Below are 25,447 nucleotides of genomic sequence, written 5' to 3'. Positions count from 1 at the left end.
ATGCACCTGGGGATAAGTTGATTGGCAACACTAAATGGTCCCTCGTGTGTGAATGTGAGTGTGAATGTTGTCTGTCTATCTGTGTTGGCCCTGCGAGGAGGTGGCGACTTGTCCAGGGTGTATACTTGCCTTCCACCCAAATGCAGGTCGGATGGGCTCGAGCCCCACCGCGACCCAAAAAGGACAAGCGGTAGAAAATGGATAGATGGATGGTGCTGGGATACCCAGGATTTTAGCCTTTCAAAGCTTCTCTTGGACCTTGGTATTTGTCAAATCCTAGTTACGGCCCTGATTGCCATTCTTGCATACAGTCAAGCATTACTGTTGATTGTCAGAGCCTTATTAGGGAACATCATGCTTATTGTTTCCTTGAACAGTTTGTTCTGACCTACACATGTTGTTTCCATATGGTACAGTTCTTAGAAGAAAATAATGCATTGCTAATTCCTCATGAGTTGGAAAGTTACTTCAAAGAACTTGCAGCAAATCTACGGTACTTCTTTTGTGTTGCCCTGTTCAACTTGGCAATTATAGTCATCATGGAGCTTGACCTGATGTTTATTTTTAAACATACTAAATAGAGGGCATAATCCTTAAAAGTAGTAGCTGTATAGTAGTAGTAATAGTTAGAGGTGTGTACTCCAGGCAGACTCGAGCTGCAATTTTGATGACTTTGGACTCGACTTGAGAATATCATCAAAGAATGGCGACTCGACTTGGACTTTGACATCAATGTGACATCAACTTGACACAGACTTTAGTCGGATGACTTAAAAATATTTGAGAAATGTGTTGTTTGAAAAGATTCTTTGGATGAGGGATTAAGTAAAATTTATGGAATTCTTGCTCACATAATAAGCATATTAGCAGAATGGCCGGATCATGTCACAGCAACAACTATGGGCAAATGCAAAGGGAGAACAGTGCCAATGGAATGAAGACATTTCTCATGGTGCCATTGGCTCTACTAAGAAATACATTTACTTGTTGCCTTATTTGTATTTGACTTTATTAAATGTATTTATATTATTATTATGTGGGCTCTGTACCGAGGATGTCGTTGTGGCTTGTGCAGCCCTTTGAGACACTTGTGATTTAGGGCTATATAAATAAACATTGATTGATTGATTGATTATCATTTGGTGCAGCCGGGCCGTAGCAGAAGGGGATAGAAAGAGAAAAAAAAGAAAGACAGAGGGGGATTAGACAGAGAGACAAAAACAACAACAGCAAACACAACAACAACAACAACAATAGAGCAACATCAGCAAATACGACATGTACAAATATGATGGTAAAAGTAATAGCAAATAAGCAGTTAGCGAAAAATAATAATAATACAGAAATGACAATGAGCATTATTACACTACAAATGGAGCAATACAAATACCAATAGAAATAGCGCTATTGATAATGAACAATACCAATACTTTACCTTTATTATCAACAATACAGTTGTTCAAATGCAACAATACATATACGTATTGATAACTTGAGATACGAAAGAATGCAGAAAAATGGAGGGGAAGAAAGAGAAGCAACCTACCTTAACCTTGTAGATTGTTATAGAAACAATAGGTTAAGCTTTGTTATACCTAGTTCACCCTAGGGCAACAACATTAATATATGTTTGATGAAACGTGATTATGTGCATGAGTGTATGTATGCATATGTACTTGTATATGTACAGCATGTGTATATGTGTTTATACAGTGAATGTATATGTACAGTATGTGTATATGTGTGTTTGTACAGTGAGTGTATATGTACAGTATGTGTATATGTATGTTTGTACAGTGAATGTATATGTACAGTATGTGTATGTGTATGTTTGTATAATGAATGTGCGTGTGGATGTACGAACTTTGAGTATGTAAATATGTACTGTATTTGTATATGTATGTGGGAGCGTAGGTACCTATGTATGTGTGTATGTATGTATGTGAGTATATGTGAATTTGTATGTACAATACATTTGACTCCCAGTGTGTGTGGGAGCCAGAGTACGGCCCCAGCGACAAATAAGTCAACAAGAGAAGTATCCTACACTTCTCTTTTGTAAAGTAAATCTGAACAGCCGATATGGGCATCTACATCAACTATATGATTTGCCTTAGAAGCTGGACAGGACAAAAAAAAAAAAAAAAAAAAGAAATACATTTACTGACATATTTGACATTAACTGTATGAACACAACTGAAAACAGGCGAGGAAGTGACTACACAACAAGCTGTTTAAACTTACTGTTCAAAACAAGTCATACCAAAGTCTATAAAAATGGGACCCATTACCTCCCAGCTTGGCACTAAGCATCAAGGGTTGGAATTGGGGGTTAAATCACCAAAAATGATTCTCGAGCGCGGCCACCGCTGCTGCCCACTGCTCCCCTCACCTCCCAGGGGGTGAACAAGGGGATGGGTCAAATGCAGAGGACAAATTTCACCACACCTAGTGTGTGTGTGATAATCATTGCTACTTTAACTTTAACACAAAATACAACACAAAAAACAAAGGTAAGTAAAACACTAACTACTGCAATACTGTGGGGAGAAAAATGAAAAATAACTAACAATAACCAATAAAACAAATCTGTATACGATAGTACTAGCGCTTCAAAAGATGACGAAAAAAAACAAAACTCCCCACAGACACATAATAAACACAGGCGCAACAGCAGACTGCCGTGACGTGTCAATGTGGCAGCCATCTTGGTTCGGGCAATGGTCCCTACATGCAATCAATTCATGTACAATGAAAATAAATGTATCATAACCAGTGTTGGGTTAGTTACTGAAAAGCAGTAACTAGTTACAGTTACTAGTTACTTCATTTCAAAAGTAACTCAGTTACTAACTCAGTTACTTACACCAAAAAGTAATGCGTTACTGTGAAAAGTAACTATTTAGTTATTTAGTTTCTTTTTTCTTTTCTTTTTTAAAGCTCCAATTAATGCCCTTTTAGCCTTCATTTCAGTACTGTTATTGTAGTGGAGAATAATACAATCTGTTGATCAACTTGACATGCATTTGCATCACTCAACTCTGCTAAGCCATGTGGTCTACATACAACACACAAAGACAAAGATATGTTACAAAGGCCAATTTGTTTCTGGCCAGAACAAATTGACAAAACTATTTTAAATAGCTGCAACATAACATACATAAGTAACAAACAGCATAATAACAGCATAGATGTAAACCAAGAAAGGCACACACTACATACACAAAGTCTAACCAGGCATTTTCTTCCTCAAGTAATTCTTATACAAAATCATGTCTGAAACCCAGAACACTACACATTTCCCCAGTTTTAGTTTAGAGATAAGGAAAGATTGGCCTGGCCCACTAGGATCCCTCTTTATGTTTGTGAACTTTATAGTCTATACATTTAGAGTGATGTGATAATCAAACACTCTAGAAGTCTAGAATGAAAGAGTATATAAGAGAATTGACAGCAACGTTCCCTCTCAGGAGCGCGCATGTGCAATTGCGCACTGCTCAAGCGTCCTCTGCGCACGGCAAATCTATGCCATGCACAAAATCAAATAAAAAAATAAGCGCATAACAATTTTCGACACGACACGGACACGACAGAGAAAACCGTTTTCGTCATCATTGTTCAAATATTGTAACGTCTGTCGAGACGCTTTGAGGACATGAATTCCAGCCATCACTTTACTGAGCAAAACTCTTTACTGTCGGCCATAAACACATCACCAAAACATTAGTAAAAAAAATGATATCTAGCAAAACTGGTCATTTTCTGCAGTACAAACTAGACCAAAAGCAACTTTGTTATATCAACAGCAGCCGATCGCTCTCTCACGTGCGCCAACACTTGCACATATGGCACTTAGCCAGTGATGCGTTTACAGCCACACAAAAAGTCGGACAACTCCAACACCACACATAAAGTGTCATTCCAGGTCGTTACACTATGATTTACCAATCAAATGTGTGCTTATTCTAGTGTCATTTATTAGGAATCTTAATTTATAAATATTAATCATTAAATGCTGTTAGTATATTAAATAAATACTAATAAAAATATATTTTTTACAAACAGGAAGTTGCAGGAATGTACACATGATCCCCTGCTTACATCTCATTGTGCAACATGTGAATGTTTTAATGGGAACTAAATGCAATGTCTGAAAGGGGTACAAATTATTTCCAAAGCAGGACCTCCACCCAGACAAACAATACAAGTACACAGTTCATGAAAAACAATATTTTTTGTTATTGTCATTATAAGTGGGCCTAAACACTTATATTAGAAATGGAAATGACTGCTGTCATTTGATTATAATAATAAGAGAATGTTGTCTGTCTATCTGTGTTGGCCCTGTGATGAGGTGGGGACTTGTCCAGGGTGTACCCTGCCTTCCGCCCGAATGCAGCTGAGATAGGCTCCAGCGACCCCGAAAGGGACAAGCGGTAGGAAATGGATGGATGGATGGAGATGTAAGTTGTTATTTAGTGAGGTTTGGGACAGGTGTGCTGCTGGTGTAGCCACAGTGTGCACGTCTAAAGTTGCTCACATGGACTCCACTCAATGCTCAGGGAGTTTTTGCGTTTGCTCACACATGAACAATTAGAGGGAACATTGATTGACAGAGTGTGTACCTTCAGCGGTGAATGGTGAGAAGAGGCAAAGTTAATCCTTAAATGGTGGAGGTGAAGTGGCATCAGAGTCTCTGTCTCTCTTTACTAGCTTCGTCGAAGCATGTTGCTATGTAGCTTGTTTCAGCAGATTTGAATTGCTGTTTTGGGCAGTAGATGGCATCTTTGATCCAAAGCACAATTTACATTTAACTAAAATGTTATTTTCTTTGTGCTCGACAAAAGAAAAGTAGTGAAAATATCTCCATGTTAGCAAACTCGACTTCTGGCTCCGCCATGATCAGAAACGCCCCCCCCTCGCTCCCCACACTCACACTCAGACACACCCACACAGAGCGCATGTCTCTCTCTCTTCTCCGGCTTGTGACACAAGAAGAATCAGCTCAGCGCTCCGATAAAACACACTTTATACTACATAAAAAGTAACTTAAAATAACGCAGTAACGTATCATGTAGTAACGGTAACTGAGTTACTGAATATAAAAAAATAACGCGTTAGATTACTAGTTACTGCCGAAACTAACGGCGTTACAGTAACGCGTTAGTCCCAACACTGATCATAACTTACTAATTTTTCAACTAATTTTCATGCAGTTTACTTCATTTTAAATGTCACAACATGTACTATTAATGCAACAAAAAAAAAAAAATAGATCAAAGCACTATTCTAACAGATCAAAGCTTATTCCCTACTTTAACAAAGGGTGTTGGTGCTCGGCCGTAGTATTGCGGGAGTACTTCATGTTGTGATAATAGATAGATAGATAGATATTACTTTATTGATTCCTTCAGGAGAGTTCCCTCAGGAAAATTATTCTTATTTACATGCGGTACAGCACATAATTGCCTAAGTTAAGTCTTTCTTGTTAACATGTATGTTGCTCTTTGTTCACCTGTATAGAAGTAGTCTTATATTTTACTCCGCTGTTTAGCGCTCTATTGATAATGTTAAACCATCAGTCAGGACAGTCTTGTGTGTAGTGACTTTCATGTCCGTACCTTAGCAGTAATTATATGGTTAAAGCATGAACAATGGCAGTGAGCGTAATAGAAGTCTTTATCATGTAAGGTTTCATAGTAATTAAGATTACAATACAATTTAAAATCGCAGTAGATATATATGTCAAATATAATGCGTTACCTTTTTAAATAGCAGATATCTTTGTGAATATAAATACTTGACAGTGTATATTACGTGAAAGGAATTGAAAATATTAAATCAATGACTTGAGACTTGATTTGGACTTGTACATTCCTAACTCGAGACTTAGAATAAAAGACTTGACTTACTTGAGACATAGAAAACACTGACTTACTCCGACCCTTGGTAGTTTTAGTGATAATAGTAGGTAGTACAGTATTAGATTGTTGCACTATTGAGAAGTTTCAATGCAAACACAATTAGCTAGCCTATAAGAAAAAAGCCCTTAGGCATAGCAGCGAGCATGTAATACACTGTCTTCATTATTTCAGCACAAAGCAATGATATGATACAACTGAACAAAATCAAAATACTGCAGTTACCCCTTGTTTATTGTGATTAATTGGTGAATGGATTTTCGCTAAGTAGGAATTATATATTAAATATGCTCATAGCTATAGCATAAAAACCTTTTATTTAAAAAAAAAAATAAGGCTCTCATATTTTTCAAATATATCACCTTAAAGGCAGGACTGGGTGCTGCCTGAGCCGGTCAGCGGCCATGATACTGAACAACGCTCTATGATTCGTTTGGTCTTATCTAGTAGACAATGCTACCATAGTATTGATATTTTGGTGTATTTAGCCAACTTTAGTAAACAAAAACAGTTTTAGTTATACTGTAAAGCTTACAACCGTTGCTTGGAGTGATGAATGAAGAATTTATATGAGTTGAACCGCTACGGATGGCTAGAGGACTGACTGGCTCTCTACTTCCTGTTGAAAGCACTTTCTGTAAATGGAAGAACACTGCAGAACCTGCAGAGAGTGAACTTGTCCAAAAGATGGGGCCATAGCACAAACAAGAAAACACATTCTCTGTGTATTTGCTTGGGTTTTTTTTTTTGCTTTTTATTATGTACGCCATCAAAAAAAAATCCATATATTAGATGCACTGTCTTATAAGCCGCAGAGTTCAAAGTGTAGGAAACAATTAGCGGCTCATAGTCCAGAATTTACAGTAGTTTACCTGACCATGTGACAGCACTGCACCTCGTTAACAAAACCACTGCCGTGGCAAAGGTTCTTCCCCATTGTTAAAGAAGGCTGAAAGATGTGTGAAGACGCTGTTCAAAATAAACTTGATGTCATCTTACAGAAGTGTACTTCAGTTTCAAAGCCTTAACTTTCACCCTTGGTAACCGTGACCAAACATTCAAATCAGTCACTCCAGTACAAGACAACCCCGGATACAGCAAACACCGAAAATGCCTTGTGTTTGCTGTGCACTGGTCGTTGTTCATTCTGTCCTATTGACCAAATGGCTCCTGTATACGATGGACAGGGAGCACAGAACCGTTGATATATGATGTACCATGACGCAATTTATCCAAAGTCTCTCTTTGCCACCATCTTCCATTGGTTAGTAAGCTTTCGTAAAGTGAAAGACAAAAGACAGAAATGTGAAAGATAACACTGACGTTGTATCTGAAGGGACAGCAAATACACTATACTAAAGTACATACAAAAACGCTTCATACTCACATAGCTAATTATGTTCATTGTTCACATTAAAGAAAATTGAGCATCAAAGAAACAATTAAAAACAAAAACCTAAATTTCCTGTATTCTAAATCTAGAAACTAAATACAAAGATTAAGGAAAGTACAGATGTCGAGGTAATCATCATCAATAAGCCAGGGGTGCCTTCCATCATGCTCTCCCCCATTCACACTTCTCACTGGTTGTCTTTTGTTACCTTATCAACTCATACGGGTTCTCACACCCCTGTCAACTGTAGCAATCCTACCTGATCTATCTTTCTCTTTGCCCAGCGTTCTTTTCATTCCGTTTCTGTGTTTGTTGAGGAACCAGTAAAAGTGGCACCAGCAGCTGTCCAAACACTGATGGCACCATTTGTGTTTGTGTTGAAGACCCCCTATGTTCCCAGTTGATTTCATGTTAGCTATTATCGCTGCTGTACATTTCCCGTACGGTCACCATGGGACCAGGTAAAAGAAAAGACAAATGAAAAGCAAAGAGGGCTGAGTAAAAAACTGTCAGTAGCTGGTGGGACCACCATTGCAATTTGCTTCTTCACATAAAGTTGATCAGGTTGTTGATTGTGACCTGTGAATTGTTGGTCCACTCTTCATCAATGGCAGTGTAAAGTTGGACATAGGCAAGAACTGGAACACGCTGTCATATATGTACACCAATCCAAAGCAATCCAAACATGCTCAATAACAAACAACAACTGCAATCCATAATGGCACTGGTGCCTAGATAAACAGTGGAAACCAGGCCGGGGAAAAAGTAGTCAAGGTACCTCATTTCAGTGCTACATAAATGAAGTGGCACATAAGTGCAGCCATCCCAAAAGGCACACAGTCTAACACTCGTTTTAACTTTATTGCCAACCGTAACACGCCAACAGCAGCCCTCAGATCTTATACCGCACAAACATTTTGCCCCAGCACTCTCCACAACAACAACACAATAGTTGCATAGTTGCTTATTAGGCACCAATCCCAGTTAAGGCAAGTGAGGTGCATTTATGAACCTCGGCTATCTGAACATCAACATTTTGTGGGATGTGTCCATTTGTCAACATATTCGGACTGAGCCAGTAAATGTTGGGTATATTCTGGGTATATTTCTCAAAATAATCAAAAATGCTTTAATAGTATATTTGTAAAGGGCTCTCCAAGTGCTCTTTATGCTTTACTGATGAGTTAAGTTAAGTTAAAGTTTCAATGAGTGTCACACACACACTAGGTGTGGTGAAATGTGTCCTTTGCATTTGACCCATCCCCATGTTCACCCCCTGGGAGGTGAGGGGAGCAGTGAGCAGCAGTGTGTGCTGCGCTCAGGAATCATTTGGTGATTTAACCCCCAATTCCATCCCTTGATGCTGAGTGCCAAGCAGGGAGACAATGGGTCCCGTTTTCTGTAGTCTTTGGTATGACTCGGCCGGGGTTTGAACTCACAACCTCCCACTATCAGGGCGGACACTAACCACAAGGCCACTGAGCTGTGCGATGAGCCTTAACAAAATATATCTGACAACACTGCTAGTGAATAGGGATGTCCCGATCCAGGTTTTTGCACTTCCGATCCGATACCGATATTGTTTTTGCACTTCCGATCCGATACCAATACTGACCGATACCGATACTGACCGATACTGGCCTAACCGAGCATGTATTCAAGTTTAAAGTTATTTAGCCTACTTACTTGTCAGAATCATGTTGAAAAGGGTTTTAGTACTCTTGATAACAACTAGCCAGCTGAATTAGGGGAGTTTGAATAATACACAATGGTTGGTAACAAGAAACTGACCTGTTTATTCAAGGATAAACACAAAATAGACAAAATTATACATGACAAACAGAAATGGAATCATTGAACTAGGGCTGGGCGATATGGCCTTTTTTTAATATTGCGATATTTTAAGGCCATATTGCGATACACAATACACATCTCGATATTTTGCCTTAGCCTGGAATGAACACTTGATGCATATAATCACAGCAGTATGATGATTCTATGTGTCTACATTAAAACATTCTTCTTCATACTGCATTAAAATATGCTACTTTTAAACTTTCATGCAGAGAGGGAAATCACAACTAAAAAAAATCACTATTTTCTTCATACGGTGTTGATGTGGAAATGTTTGCCTCGGCATTTTGATGGTGTGGACGTGTGGCACCGAATGGAGATAAGCGTCTTGACAGACGTTACAATATTTGAACAATGATGACGAAAACTGTTTTCTCTGTCGTGTCCGTGTGTCGAAAATTGTTATGCGCTTATTTTTTTATTTAATTTTGTGCGTGGCATAGATTTGCCGTGCGCAGAGGACGCTTGAGCAGGCGCGCACCTTAGCGGCTGCGCTAGCATCACAGCTAACGTTAGCCATGCTGTTACCTCGCTCTCTGCTGGGAGAGGGCGTATACGTATGTGACGTATGACGTGACAGTATGTGACGTGTGTAAGAAGGTGCGCTCGCTGTCTGTAAGAGGGAGACACAGGAAAGAGTGAGAAGAGCCTGTCGTGTAATGCCAGCAGCTAAAAGCAACTGCGTGAGAATCCACAGACCTGTGGATGTGTTGAAGGTGTGCTGGAAAATGCGGAACGGAAATTAGGGAGCAGCAGAAAAGTGGAATGTATTATTTAAATCGGTACGTTGGAAAACACGGACCGGAGTTTTTTTTAAACTGGATCTGGATCGGCATTTTCCCATGCCTTGCCGATACGCATTTTTTTGCAAATATCGGCGGCCGATCCGATCCAAATATCGGATCGGGACATCCCTACTAGTGAACAATTTTAGTTCATAGCAGGAACAAGAACAAAAGTAAGAGCAAGAACATTGTTCATGTACTTTTTAATTTGGAATTGTCCATTATAGTCCTTAACTCGCCAGTGATCTTAATAAACTGGTTGTGTGGTCCATGTATGCAAGTGTGCGCATTATCTTGTATAAGAGTGCATTACAGTGATATGTCAGACGTTCCTTCATATGCAATCCGTGTCATTGCTGCTGTCCTAGCATGACCACAGAAGCTCAAGGCAACAGCTGTTTTTTGGTGCCTTGACTACAGTCACATTTCTGTCCGTTTCACATTTTTGTTAAAGGTTGGTTTAAAACTCAAAAATGGTTTGATGTATAACATTAAGTCTGTAACTTATTCCCACCAACAGCTTCCCTCAGGCATACACAAATTCTTATGATGCCGAAAGTCCTGTGTTCGTGGCCACTCAGTAATGAAATATGTTTTCAGTGCCCCCGCTTCCTCAACACACCTTGAGGCCGTGTTCACACAAACACAAAGACTCATGCTTTTGTAAGCGTTTTGGCCTCTTGTCCACATCGAAACGCATACGTTGGCCAGGGAGAAGAGTTTCAAAACTTTGTCCTCAGCGTGTGCGCGTAGACTGAGTTATGGCTTGTACTCATTTGATGACAAAACGGTTGTGCGCCGTCATTTCCATCGTACAATGGTAGACAACAATGGCTTGCTGGCTTTATACACATTAAGAGGCAGGGGTGTGGACTCGAGTCACATGACTTGGACTCGAGTCAGACTCGAGTCATGAATTTGATGACTTTAGACTCGACTTGACAAAATGTAAAGAGACTTGCAACTCGACTTAGACTTTAACATCAATGACTTGTGACTTCACTTGGACTTGAGCCTTTTGACTTGACATGACTTGCCACTTTCCCCAAAATCCAAAGCTTAAAAAGTTATTTGGGAGCGCTCCGTATTTTTCATTTTCTTCGTCTGTCTATCAGCGTGTTGTTCCTGTCAGCTGGTGTGCTGTCAGTACAACAGCCAATCAAATTAGAACTACGTTGTTTTCATCACACAGCATTCATCCAATCAAATTGCAGGACAACCAATGAACAAGAGTTGGTCCAACAACGTGCCAGTGAGAAACAATTATGTTAAAGTTGGTTTCGTTCGGGTATAAAAACTACGACTTGGTCAACAAAAAACGAATTGCCGTATGCAAATCACGCAGTTCGAATATTACAGACGGAGACGCAACAACTTCCAACTTCGTTCGACATTTGAAGTTGCACAAAGAAGGGTAAGTTTTGAATGTAAGATAACGTTTATTGGCTAAGTAACGTGACTTTTATTTGCTGTGTAGTTAAATCAGTGAGGCTGCAAACTCACTGCTAACGTTATAACCATAGACATCTTATAAGTAGACGCAGCATAGAGCCTACTGCCTACTGGCGCAGACGAGGCGCGGGGCCGCCATCTTGGAGTGGTGATCAGTGCAATTCATTTGGCAGGAGCAATGAACTGTCAGCGCATTTAATTCATTTTACCTCACCGAATACCACTGATTTTCACGCGCTTTTTTGTCATACGTGTGTAACAGACACATGTTTTGGCGTGTTTTATTATTCATAGTTTGCTTAACAGTAATATAATATTCTTATACGCTATAAGTGACCAGACGTCCGAGATCAAAACTGGGAATATAATCCCAGAGAAGGGGAAAAAAAACGGTAAGCTATTTTTAAGTTGAAGAAACAATATGATTAGGTTATATATACATATGCGTGTATCCTACATAAACAATGTATGAATACATTAGATATCTATATATCTTAGGGACCTATAGACTGTATCTCTGTTGCTTCAGCAGCAGAGAGTTTATTCTGTCTTGACACTTTGTATTGATATTTTCTATTACATTCTTCCCTTAAATGATAATGTTTGCAGTGATTGTTTTATATGTATTATTTTATGTAAGTCGCTTAGGATAAAAGTGTCTGCCAAATACTTAAACATATATAAACACCTGAAAGTCTTCATATCAGCTAAAACCACCAATCTGTTTCACTGGATTCAGAATAAAACCAAATTCTGTTTAACCCAACAATGTTAGTATTTGAATATTGTTACTTGAAGACTGATTCCTGGTTACAATTATACTGTTAAGAAAGTATTGTCTTATACTTTGCCTAAAATGAGAATGCATCATAATCAGTAGTGGCTGGTGAATTTTGTTTCAGGTGGGGCTGAAAGTTTGTAAACCAAACCCCTGTAGGGGCGTCATCCTCCCCCAGAAGATTTCTTTGTGATTTTCACATACAAATATTGAAGATCTTTGATCCTTCTCAACTCTGTGGTAATATTATTTTCATAAAATACAACCAATAGTACGTTAATGTTAAATCTTACTTGTGAAAAGTAATCCCCCGATTCCTATTTTCAACAGTGCGCTCATTTGAGCAGGAAAACGCTGAACACCATCTTTGTTTTCTACCTTTCAACTGTCAGTTTAGGCTGCTCGCCGGCTCCTCATCAGCACTTCAAGATGGCGGGCAAATTGCTCACGTCACAGCAACCAATGCTGCGTCTACTTATAAGATGTCTATGGTTATAACGTCATTGCAAACACGGCAATCTGTTGCGTCCACTGCAGTTTGCTACCTTATTCATACTTTTTGTCAAGTGATTTTTTTTTAAGCAGGGTTTCATGAGGTACCTATACATAACGTTACGTTAGTCAATGTATCACACACAGTAACGTAACGTTAGTCAATGTATCACACACAGTAACATTACGTTAGTCAATGTATCACACACAGTAACATTACGTTAGTCAATGTATCACACACAGTAACGTAACGTTAGACGGCAGTCAGCAGCACCGCGTATTTTAGCCACCTACAAAAAGACAAACATAGTCAAATAAAGGTCAGTTAAAATGTATACTATATTAAGAATATGTGTACATATTGCATAGGGTCCTGACATCTAAAAAGTACAACTCTGTTCATTGTTATGTTCATATATTTGTTATGTTTTTCATGTGTACGCACACATAAACACACATACAGTATGAGATGAGATCAATGAGATAAGGTAAGAACAGGATAGAAACTGCTGTGGAACTAGTTACAATGCAATATGCCATGGAAATACAATGTTAACACTTTTGTGCAAATAAGTACAGTTGCACTTGTTTTTTTCAAATGTGTTTATTCTGTAAAGGAATGAGTTACATGTTTAAAATGACTGGTTAATAGTGCTATTTTGAAGTGCAATGTCAGCACTATCTTTTTCCCTGCAATTTCAAATGCACTTGTTTTAATAAATAAATACAGCGTTTTAAAAGCATACACAATCTGTGTAAATATATTAGTCTGTGGTTAAATGACTTGAAAGGACTCGAAACTCAAAATGCAGGACTTGGGACTTGACTTGAGACTTTCCAGTCTTGACTTTGGACTTGACTCGGACTTGCCCTGTCTTGACTCGGGACTTGACTCGAGACTTGAGGGTAAAGACTTGAGACTTACTTGTGACTTGCAAAGCAATGACTTGGTCCCACCTCTGTTAAGAGGACATATTTTATGTTTAAACCAGAGCATACTGCTACTTTCACTCTACATTGATGAAAAGATGCATCAAAATGGACTTTGAAAGACGCTGCTGCTGCAACACCCCCGCTGGCGACAATGACCGTTAGCTGTTTTGGATAAAATCCCAGTCGGACCTCCAGCTGATGGGACACATTCGACAGCACGACTTTTTGCTTTGTGTTATAAGAAAGGTGCGACATGATCTCAAGTTTAACCCTAAATTAACAACATATCATAAATGTATTTACTTACGTGTTGGTTTCATTAGTGTAGCAGTTGATGGGGTCGTGACCATGAGTGTGCTTAATAACATGCTTGTGTGACTAAAAACAAAAACATGATGTATCCAAGGCTCCTTGATAATGTACACTTACATTAAAGATAATGTATACTTATTTGTAAACTTAATATATCACTATATTGATAACTAAATGCATTAAAATTCCACGGAAGTTTGTTCTATGTTTTGCAAAAGCACACACACATACACACGTATGCGCGCTTTAGGCAATTGAAGTACCAGTAGAGTTGAAAAACTAGTTGCCTCTATATTGAAGCTATAATCATATATATCTGATGCATGACACCGAAATACTTCCAATGTTTGCGAGTAAATAGATGTGATCGGAATAGTATCAATCTCTTGGCGATTTTGAGCCATTTTGAGAGATAATGAGCTAGCAAGTCACGAGATCGCGTGACATTGAGGTAGGAACCACAGATCCCTTCCCTACCAACAACAATGCAAATCATGCAGACTTTGTGAAAGCCAATAACTACTACTTTGGGACAAAGGATGGTCCAGAACCTTATATGTTTGATCCTGAATATAAGGAGGGTGAGCTACATTTTTTAAAAGCTCTGCTAAACAGATCCAGCTTCAGTAAAACACAAAGTATCATGTAGCAGTATTGCTAAGTGCTAAACAAGAAATACAAACTACAAACATAATAAAATGAAAGCTTACTGTATGATTGTCTGTTCTCACTGTGATGACAACTGATACAATGTCCATATCTTCAAGTTTAGATGAATAATTCATTTTAACCCACACTACGAAGCGTTAAAAAAGTTGCTGCGGACACTGTTTTCTGTTGTAGTGTTTGTCTGCATTTCTGGGTATAAATTGAATGTCACAGATGAACAACTTCTAGATTCATGGCTAAATCCTCCTAATATCCAGATGAGAGACATGATTTATAATATAGAATAACTTTGACGAGCTGAGACAAGATGCAGCAGTAGCAGAACGGCAGCAAACAAGACATTGCCAGCTCAATGCTGTGTGCTGCATAAACTTCTTCTTTACAGTTTTACGGCAGTTTGCATCAATACATGTTGCATTACTGCCATCTTCCGTTTCATTATATGATTACATTAAAGTTTCTCCTTGAGTCCAGTGCAGCATAAACTATAGTTAGCTCTCGGTTATCAATGGTAAAAATAATTTGTCTGCGTTAGCGCTTATAATGACAATATTACTAATATTTGGTTAATATTCAGGTCATGAGATGTAAATAGACTATTGTTGGCGGGTGGTTATTTGAGAGTTTTGTGGGCAAAATAAAGAGCCTCCATAGACTCTATTGTTAGCAGACTTTTTATGTATTTATTTATTTACAGTATTTACGATTAAGAATGCATAAAAAAACATGGATGTCGTTGTGGCTTGTGCTTGTGCAGACATTTGTGATTAAGGGCTATATAATTCAATTTTGATTGATTGACTGATGTGTAGGGATTGTGAATGATAGACAGCACATCTCTCTCTAATTTTTGCGTATTTACATTATGACTGATCTGATAACATGGTCAGAGTGCAAAAGCGTTACTACAGTGACGTCAATCTCCAAAATGGCTGACTGAATTTGTGGCTTCAATTATCTATCAGTTTTTTGACAATTTCAATTTAAAACAGTAATACTAACAGTTGGGAGTTTTACTGCGGTTATCAATGTTAAAAACAGTTAAAATCGGATGAAAAATAAGTGAGAAGTAGTTGAAAGAAAAAAAGGTAACATATTGCAATACAAATGCAGAATTCATGGTAAGTAGGTAATTTTCAGAACCGAGAAACATGTTGGCTTGAATGTCCAGGGTAAGTGGAGTGTGTGGATGGTGGAACGGTTCAAATCGGGTGAGAAATGTGGGATATGAAGAGGTTTGTATATTGCCCATTCATTTTAAATAGGGGAAAGTTTGGAACCGGGAAACATGTTGGCATGAATTTCCAAGATGAGTGGAGTTTGTATATGGTGGAACGGTCCCAATCCATAGAGAAATGTGGGAAATGTTGTGCAAGTTTAAAAAATGGCGTATTTGTTTTCAATAGGGAAAAATGTCCCGTAAAACCTGGAATTCCTGGTAATCTGGGACATTTGGAAAGCTTAAAATACGGTAGCACACGTTTGCTGACCAAAACGAATGTTTTGATCCGATGAAAACTGGGAGAAGAAGGCGGACAAAAATTGACGGAAAGTTTGTGGGAATGCTTTGTGTCATTCACATAATTACTTGATGTCAATTTTACATTGAGGTGGCTGGACGCAGATGAAGAGGATCAGCTGCTCGTCTCCCCTGCCACACTCGCCCAAGCAGGCACCACTACTGCGGGCAATAGAGTCTAGCTCTGTTTTCTAGCTCTTGGTTTGTTGTGTGCGCAAAGCACTTAATCCCTTGTGCATGGCTAGATGGATGTGCTTCTACCTATCTAAAAAAAATATTAACAATAAAATAAAACTTTTGACTGTGCCCACAAAACAGCTTTTCTCATAACAAGAAGTCAGACTGTAATCGTTTGATAAGACAAGCCTTTCACAAATGAGAGCAACATTCTGCAGAAAAGTTGGATGACACCCAAACAGATATTGAGCAGGGACACTTGTATACAACATAGGGCTGGGCGATATATCGATATACGCGATATATCGCGGGGTTGTCTCTGTGCGATATAGAAAATGACTATATCGTGATATCGAGTATACGTTCTCACGCAGTTGCTTTTAGCTGCGGGCATTAAACTACATGCTCTACTCGCTCTTTCCTGTCTCTCCTTCTCACAGACAGCAAGCGCACCTTCTTACACACGTCACATACTGTCACGTCATACGTCTTATACGTATACACCCTCCCCGAGCAGAGAGGTAGCAGCATGGCTAAAGTTAGCTGTGATGCTAGCGGTAATACGAGAGAAAGAAAGTGCGAATCTGGTAACAAATGAAGGAATAATTAATTCCCAAGAAAAACAGCAGGGGGTCCATCGTCTGGCGGTGGTTTGGCTTCAAGTGGGAAGATGTCGAACAGACAACCGTAATTTGTCAAGTGTGGAGCAAAAGCGTTGCTATAAAAAGTAGCATTACTGCTGTAACAAACAGTTCAGGGTGTCCCAAGTTACCGGAGTGTGTTAGGTAAGGAGGAGGAGTTTTGTCCCTCCAGAGTTGTTGCCGTAGGGCTGTGACATAGGGTGTGTGTGGTTGTGGAAGGAGGTGTGTGATGTTGACATTAAAGAAGCGGTGGCTACCGAACCTGCTCTAATGTCTCCCGTTTGTTATTTTATTAGATAAGTACACTGTATAGGCGAACCCAGGACACTCGGCTACACTGCTAATATGTAGCATCATTTGAAAAGTCACCCGCGAGACAATGAAGAGTGCTTACTCCGCACGTCAACATCGTTCGGTGCCACACGCCTACACCATCAAAATGCCGAGGCAAACATTTCCAGATCAACACCGTATGAAAAAAATAGTGATTTTTTAGTTGTGATTTCCTTCTCTGCATGAAAGTTTAAAAGTGGCATATATTAATGCAGTATGAAGAAGAATGTTTTAATGTAGACACATATAATCATCATACTGCTGTGATTATATGCATCAAGTGATCATTCAAGGCTAGGGCAAAATATCGAGATATATATCGTGTATCGCGATATGGCCTTAAAATATCGCGATATTAAAAAAAGGCAATATCGCCCAGCCCTAATACAACATAAAACATTTTTTATCCATTGTTAATGGGAACCCCAGCAGTCATTCTTAGATTTGTGCGCTGCTTGATATCATGCCTGCTGTGAAAACATCTGCGACAGATAATTTTTCAGGTCCTGAATTCAGATAGAAATTCCATTCTGTACAGCAAATAAAAACTATGCCAGCAAACCAAACGCAGATCTGATTTCAATAATTTACACTTTTAAAAGTCTTAAACTCGCTTGAAAAAATATTATAAGACAACATTTTTCATTTGGTTCGAAGCTTAGAGGTGTGTGTTGTCAGTTTCCATACTTATAAAACCGTCCTCATTCATGTGTTCAGCCCTAAATTGAGTGTGTGTAACAATTAGATGAGGTTCTTACCAGCAAGGGCAAGGCAACGTCAGCAAAGTAAACAAAAGCCGCCCCAAGTGTGAATCCAACGGCCACAGGCAGAAAAGCAAATGAGCCGTACTTCCCAGAATCCTCGGCCATGTCGATCGCTGGTGCCAGCAAAGACCAGTAGGAAGCAGCCAACATTACCTAAGTTGAGTAAAACAAAAAAAGCATGGTCAAATAAAACTAAACACATGCAAGTATTGTATAATACAACGCAGTCAACAAGAAATAAAAACAGAGTTCCCAGGCTTTCCCTAAAAAATGTTTCCCGGACTTTCCCAGGTTATTTTCAGCACAAGTTATCATGTCAAACACTATTAAATTGCGTTGTCCCCCTCAATCTTTGGAAGTGTTCTTTTCCACAGTTCTAACTTTCAATTACAGATATTGTTTCTATATTTATTACTCAGATATTTGATGTGTAGTCTTACGATTTATCTCTTTATCTTCCGCTTATCCGTGGTCGGGTCGCAGGGTAAGAAGAGAAGCCCAGACTTCCCTCTCCCTAGCCACTTCTCCCAGCTCCTCCCAGGGGATCCCCACACGTTCCCAGGCCAGCTGGGAGACATAGTCCCCCCCAACGTGTCCTGGGTCTTCCCCATGGCCTACTACCGGTCAGACGTGCCCTAAATACCAGGGAGGCGTCCCGGGAGGTATCCTGACCAGATGCCATCTCAACTCATCGGACTCCTCTCGATGTGGAGGAGCAGCGGCTTTACTCTGAGCTCTTCCAGAACGACAGAGCTTCTCACCATATCTCTAAAGGAGAGAGTCCCGCCACTCAAAAGAGAAAACTCATTTCGGCCGCTTGTACCCATGATATTGTCCTTTTGGTCATAACCCAAAGCTCATGACCATAGGTGAGGGTAGGAACTTTAGAATAGGATAGGATTTACTTTTGTGTCATAATCTAATGCAAACAACACCTACAGATTGCAGCATTTCACTTCTTTAGCATGACAAACTGGAGTTAGAATGTTCAACTGGACTTTCCCCAACTTATTTTACTCTTTTGTCTTATTTTTTGTTTAGCAATTTCTCAAAAATGAGATTTTTTTTTTAATATAAATAAGTCAGTGAAAAACAATTTCCTATGTTCCCAGCTCGAAGGGAAACTCGAAATCAACTCGATGGAGCAACAAGTGGCATTGTTCTTACAAAGCTAAGGAATAAAGATGGACCTGGACAACATTGAGGCTTGCCACCCACTGCCCAGGAAAAACAACGATAGACCTGCCATTATAATGAGGTTTGTCAGATTCCATACATTTCAGCCAAAAACATATCTTATATACCCACACCACAGAACAATTACAATAAAGGCTGCGGAAAATATCTTAAAACATGGAATTCTCTTGTAACACGAACCTGAAACAACTGGACTTCCAGAAGGACATTCTCTCAAATTAACATTAAATGCTTTTACTAAACAATAGAACAATATGATACAAACATTACATCCGACAACAAACCATCAATTATTCACATCAATAGCAAAAGTTTGTATGCAAACAACTACAACAAAATTCAACAATATCAGACCATTGAAAAAACATTTTAAAGTATCGCATTCTCTGAAACCTGGATTAAGGTGAGAAAGGGAATAGATTTTGAACTGGAAAGATGTTAACAGACCATTTAACAGAAACAACAAAAGGGGAGGTGGAGTAGCTCTGTATGTGGATAAACATTTGGAAAACAGAGTAGTGAAAAACATGTAATTTGCTATTGATAATATTTTATAATGTATAACCATTGAACTGTGTCATAAAAAACAAAACATATTGGTCAATTGTATATCTAAAAGATCTAAATCAAGTATTGAAAGGTTTGAGGACTTGATTAAGGCAACCTTCACTGAAATCAGTCAAAAAGCAATTATCTTATGTGATGACTTTAATATTGACCTCTCGAACCCTAATAAGCAAAATAACATTGATGACTTCATAGATACAGTGTTTAGCACGAGTTTATAGCCAAAAATTACAAAACCAAGCATAATCACAAGACACTCTGCTACGCTTATTAATAATATATTTACTAATGATTTTAATATAATTTTACAGATGGTCTGATAACTTCAGTGACCATGACGGAAATTACGGGTAGAGAAACACGGACGACAAAAATACATTTCAAAAACTATGCACAGAGTAAAGTACAGTATAACTGCTTTTAAGAATGATATGAGGGGACAATCAGAGGTGGGTAGTAACGCGCTACATTTACTCCGTTACATCTACTTGAGTAACTTTTGGGATAAATTGTACTTCTAAGAGTAGTTTTAATGAAACATACTTTTACTTTAAGTATATTTATAGAGAAGGAACGCTACTTTCACTCCGCTACTTTTATCTACATTCAGCTCGCTACTCGCTACTAATTTTTATCGATCTGTTAATGCACGCTTTGTTTGTTTTGGTCTGTCAGACAGACCTTCAAAGTGCCCGCCTTACTGGTGACGTTTCACTTCGTTCCACCAATCAGATGCAGTCACTGGGGACGTTGGACCAATCAAACAGAGCCAGGTGGTCACATAACCTGACTTAAACAAGTTGAAAAACGTATTGGGGTGTTACCATTTAGCAGAGGTGTGGACTGGAGTCACATGACTTGGACTCGAGTCAGACTCGAGTCATGAATTTGATGACTTTAGACTCGACTTGACAAAATGTAAAAAGACTTGCAACTCGACTTAGACTTTAACATCAATGACTTGTGACTTCACTTGGACTTGAGCTTTTTGAATTGACATGACTTGACATGACTTGCTACTTTCCCCAAAACCCAAAGATGAAAAAGTTATTCGGGAGCGCTCTGTATTTTTCGTTGTGTACTTGTCTATCAGCGTTGCGTGTGTCAGCTGGTGTGCTGTCAGTACAACAGCCAATCAAATTAGATCTACTTTGTTTTTATCACACAGCATTCATCCAATCAAATTGCAGGACAACCAACGAAGAAGACATGTCCAAACCACACGCCAGTGAACAAAAAATGATACCTAAAATAATTTCGTTTGGGTATAAAAATTACGAGGTGGTCAACACAAAACGGTTTGCAGTATGCAACACATGCGGTTCGAAAATGACTGATGGAGAGGCAACAACTTCCAACTTCGTCCGGCATTTGAGGTTGCACAAAGAACGGTAAGTTTTGAATGTAAGATAACGTTTATTGGCTAAGTAACGTGACTTTTATAAATCAGTGAGGCTGTAAACTCACTGCTAACGTTATAACGTTATTGCAAACACGGGAATCTGTTGCAGTTCACTACCTTATTCATACTTTTTGTTCAGTGATTTTTTTCAAGCAGGGTTACGTTAGTCAATATATCACACGTAACGTTAGACGGCGGTCAGCAGCACCGCGTATTTTAGCCACCTAAAAAAAAGACAAAAATAGTAAAATAAAGGTCAGTTAAAATGTATACTATATTATGAATAAGTGTACCGTTTTAGCTAGCTTTCTGACATACTGTTGGTTGTTTACCTCAGTGGTCCCCAACCACCGGGCCGCGGCCCGCTACTGGTCCGTGGATCGATTGGTATCGGGCCGCACAAGAAATATATATTTTTTTTTTCTTTTTTTAATTAAATCAACATAAAAAACACAAGATACACTTACAAGTAGTGCACCAACCCAAAAAAACTCTCTCCCCCCTTTTGTTCTGGGCATTGAACATGAAGACTCTTCCTTCACTGTTACGAGTGGCCATGAGAGTCTTGGCAGTGCCTGCCTCCAGTGCTCCAGTGGAGCAAGTTTTCAGCCATGGTGGCATCATACTACGCCCCCATCGTGCACAAATGACTGACAGACTCTTGGCTAATTTGGTCTTTTGCAAATGCAATGCAGCATAGGGCCCTGACATATAAAAAGTACAACTTTTTTGTTATGTTCACGTATATGTCATGTTTTTTCAATGTTAACACTTTTGTACAAATAAGTACATTTGCACTTAATTTTTCAATGTGTTTGTTCTGTAAAGGAATGAGTTAATGTTTAAAATGACTGGTTAATAGTGCTATTATGAAGTGCAATGTCAGCACAATTTTCTTTCCTGCAATTTAAAATGCACTTGTTTTAATAAATAAATACAGCGTTTGAAAAGCATACACAATCTGTGTTAATATATTAGTCTGTGGTTAAAAGGACTTGAAAGGACTCGAAACTCAAAATGCAGGACTTAGGACTTGACTTGAGACTTTCCAGTCTTGACTTTGGACTTGACTCGGTGCTTGCCTGTCTTGACTCGGGACTTGACTCGGACTTGAGGGCAAAGACTTGAGACTTACTTGTGACTTGCAAAACAATGACTTGGTCCCACCTCTGCCATTTAGTGGTCAATTGTACGGAATATGTACTGTACTGTGCAATATACTAATAAAAGTTCCAATCAATCAATCAAAAGTGTGAAGGAAAAAAGATACTTTTTTATTTCAACCGTACATCCCGTCAAAAGCCTAAAGACTGACCGCACATGAGGACGTTCCTGTCTTCACAATAAAAGTGCCGCTCCATCGCGCCTGCGCTTTCAAAACAAGAGTCTCCGAAAGCCAGCGCAAACAAGCTAGCAAGCTAAGGAGTTTGACGCCAATATATTTCTTGTAAAGTGTATAAAAACTAATATGGAAGCTGGACAAATAAGATGCCAAAAACCCACCCCTTTCATGTGGTATTAGACAGAAAGGAGGAACTTTTCTTCTCCTCACTACTGTCTGATTCCAATCAATGCAAGTCATCAGAATCAGGTAATACACCAACTTATATTCTAGTCTTCATGAAAGAAAGGAATCTATATGTTAAACATGCATGTATATTCATTAAAACACCTTTAACATGTAAACAAATACAGCAAAATAAATACATATAAATTATATACTGTATATATCAATGTATATGTATGTATGTATATATATATATATATATATATATATATATATATATATATATACATATATATATATATATATATATATATATATACACACACACACACACACACACACACACACACACACACACACACACACACACATACACACAGGTAAAAGCCAGTAAATTAGAATATTTTGAAAAACTTGATTTATTTCAGTAATTGCATTCAAAAGGTGTAACTTGTACATTATATTTATTCATTGCACACAGACTGATGCATTCAAATGTTTATTTCATTTAATTTTGATGATTTGAAGTGGCAACAAATGAAAATCCAAAATTCCGTGTGTCACAAAATTAGAATATTACTTAAGGCTAATACAAAAAAGGGATTTTTAGAAATGTTGGCCAACTGAAAAGTATGAAAATGAAAAATATGAGCATGTACAATATTCAATACTTGGTTGGAGCTCCTTTTGCCTCAATTACTGCGTTAATGCGGCGTGGCATGGAGTCGATGAGTTTCTGGCACTGCTCAGGTGTTATGAGAGCCCAGGTTGCTCTGATAGTGGCCTTCAACTCTTCTGCGTTTTTGGGTCTGGCATTCTGCATCTTCCTTTTCACAATACCCCACAGATTTTCTATGGGGCTAAGGTCAGGGGAGTTGGCGGGCCAATTTAGAACAGAAATACCATGGTCCGTAAACCAGGCACGGGTAGATTTTGCGCTGTGTGCAGGCGCCAAGTCCTGTTGGAACTTGAAATCTCCATCTCCATAGAGCAGGTCAGCAGCAGGAAGCATGAAGTGCTCTAAAACTTGCTGGTAGACGGCTGCGTTGACCCTGGATCTCAGGAAACAGAGTGGACCGACACCAGCAGATGACATGGCACCCCAAACCATCACTGATGGTGGAAACTTTACACTAGACTTCAGGCAACGTGGATCCTGTGCCTCTCCTGTCTTCTTCCAGACTCTGGGACCTCGATTTCCAAAGGAAATGCAAAATTTGCTTTCGGCAGAAAACATGACTTTGGACCACTCAGCAGCAGTCCAGCTAGTGTCGGTCCACTCTGTTTCCTGAGATCCAGGGTCAACGCAGTCGTCTACCAGCAAGTTTTAGAGCACTTCATGCTTCCTGCTGCTGACCTGCTCTATAGAGATGGAGATTTCAAGTTCCAACAGGACTTGGCGCCTGCACACAGCGCAAAATCTACCCGTGCCTGGTTTACAGACCATGGTATTTCTGTTCTAAATTGGCCCGCCAACTCCCCTGACCTTAGCCCCATAGAAAATCTGTGGGGTATTGTGAAAAGGAAGATGCAGAATGCCAGACCCAAAAACGCAGAAGAGTTGAAGGCCACTATCAGAGCAACCTGGGCTCTCATAACACCTGAGCAGTGCCAGAAACTCATCGACTCCATGCCACGCCGCATTAACGCAGTAATTGAGGCAAAAGGAGCTCCAACCAAGTATTGAGTATTGTACATGCTCATATTTTTCATTTTCATACTTTTCAGTTGGCCAACATTTCTAAAAATCCCTTTTTTGTATTAGCCTTAAGTTATATTCTAATTTTGTGACACACGGAATTTTGGATTTTCATTTGTTGCCACTTCAAATCATCAAAATTAAATGAAATAAACATTTGAATGCATCAGTCTGTGTGCAATGAATAAATATAATGTACAAGTTACACCTTTTGAATGCAATTACTGAAATAAATCAAGTTTTTCAAAATATTCTAATTTACTGGCTTTTACCTGTATATACACATATATATATATATATATATATATATATATATATATATATATATATATATATATATATGATATGAGTGTGTATGTTACTCATCAGTTACTCAGTACTTGAGTAGTTTTTTCACAACATACTTTTTACTTTTACTCAAGTAAATATTTGGGTGACTACTCCTTACTTTTACTTGAGTAATAAATCTCTAAAGTAACAGTACTCTTACTTGAGTACAATTTCTGGCTACTCTACCCACCTCTGGGGACAATGTGTACAGTGTAAATGATGTAGATAAGCGTATGGAAATAATTTAAAATACTTTCAAGAAGAATAATCAACCATGGATGACAAAGGGACTGAACAATGCTTGGAACAAGAAAATGCATTTCATAGAACATTTATAACACAGATCTAGAGACAGAAAATAATTACAAAACGTACAAGAAGCTAACCAGTATTTTACGAATATGTAGGAGAGAATATTACCGTCAATTATTAGACAAGAACAAAAACAAACATGGGAGCAACATGGGGCATCATGAATAGCATACTTTTTATTGATGCTGAAAAGAAAGATACTTCTCAGACTGAAACGTAAAAAACTACAGTGTATAGTTGAAAGCTTTAATAACTACTTTGTAAATATTTGAAATATTGCGCCCTGCATGGCGCACACTTTGCAGCTTGCAGTGAACGGAGGTGCCTTGTCTCAACGCAGCATTCAGAAGCACTGGCTGACTGGTAAGCCACTTCAAGCACTCACCACTAGCTTGCAGCACATTTGTGTT

General features: G+C 38.8%; 1 protein-coding gene across 2 annotated transcripts in view; it reads right to left on the bottom strand.

Annotated features, from left to right (window-relative positions):
- Nucleotides 1-25,447, bottom strand: part of LOC133610712 (zinc transporter ZIP11-like) — a 145,694-nt gene that overhangs the window by 93,983 nt on the left and 26,264 nt on the right. For both annotated transcript variants that reach the window (XM_061967250.1, XM_061967251.1), the window contains exon 4: nucleotides 18,018-18,176. In XM_061967250.1, coding sequence (XP_061823234.1) covers nucleotides 18,018-18,176 — 159 coding nt within the window. The remainder of the gene's footprint in view (nucleotides 1-18,017; nucleotides 18,177-25,447) is intronic.

Source organism: Nerophis lumbriciformis, linkage group LG11 (genome assembly GCF_033978685.3).
Source record: "Nerophis lumbriciformis linkage group LG11, RoL_Nlum_v2.1, whole genome shotgun sequence".
Classification (NCBI taxonomy): Eukaryota; Metazoa; Chordata; class Actinopteri; order Syngnathiformes; family Syngnathidae; genus Nerophis; species Nerophis lumbriciformis.
The sequence above is the reverse complement of the archived record's forward strand: the minus strand, read 5'-3'. Positions and strand labels throughout refer to the sequence as shown.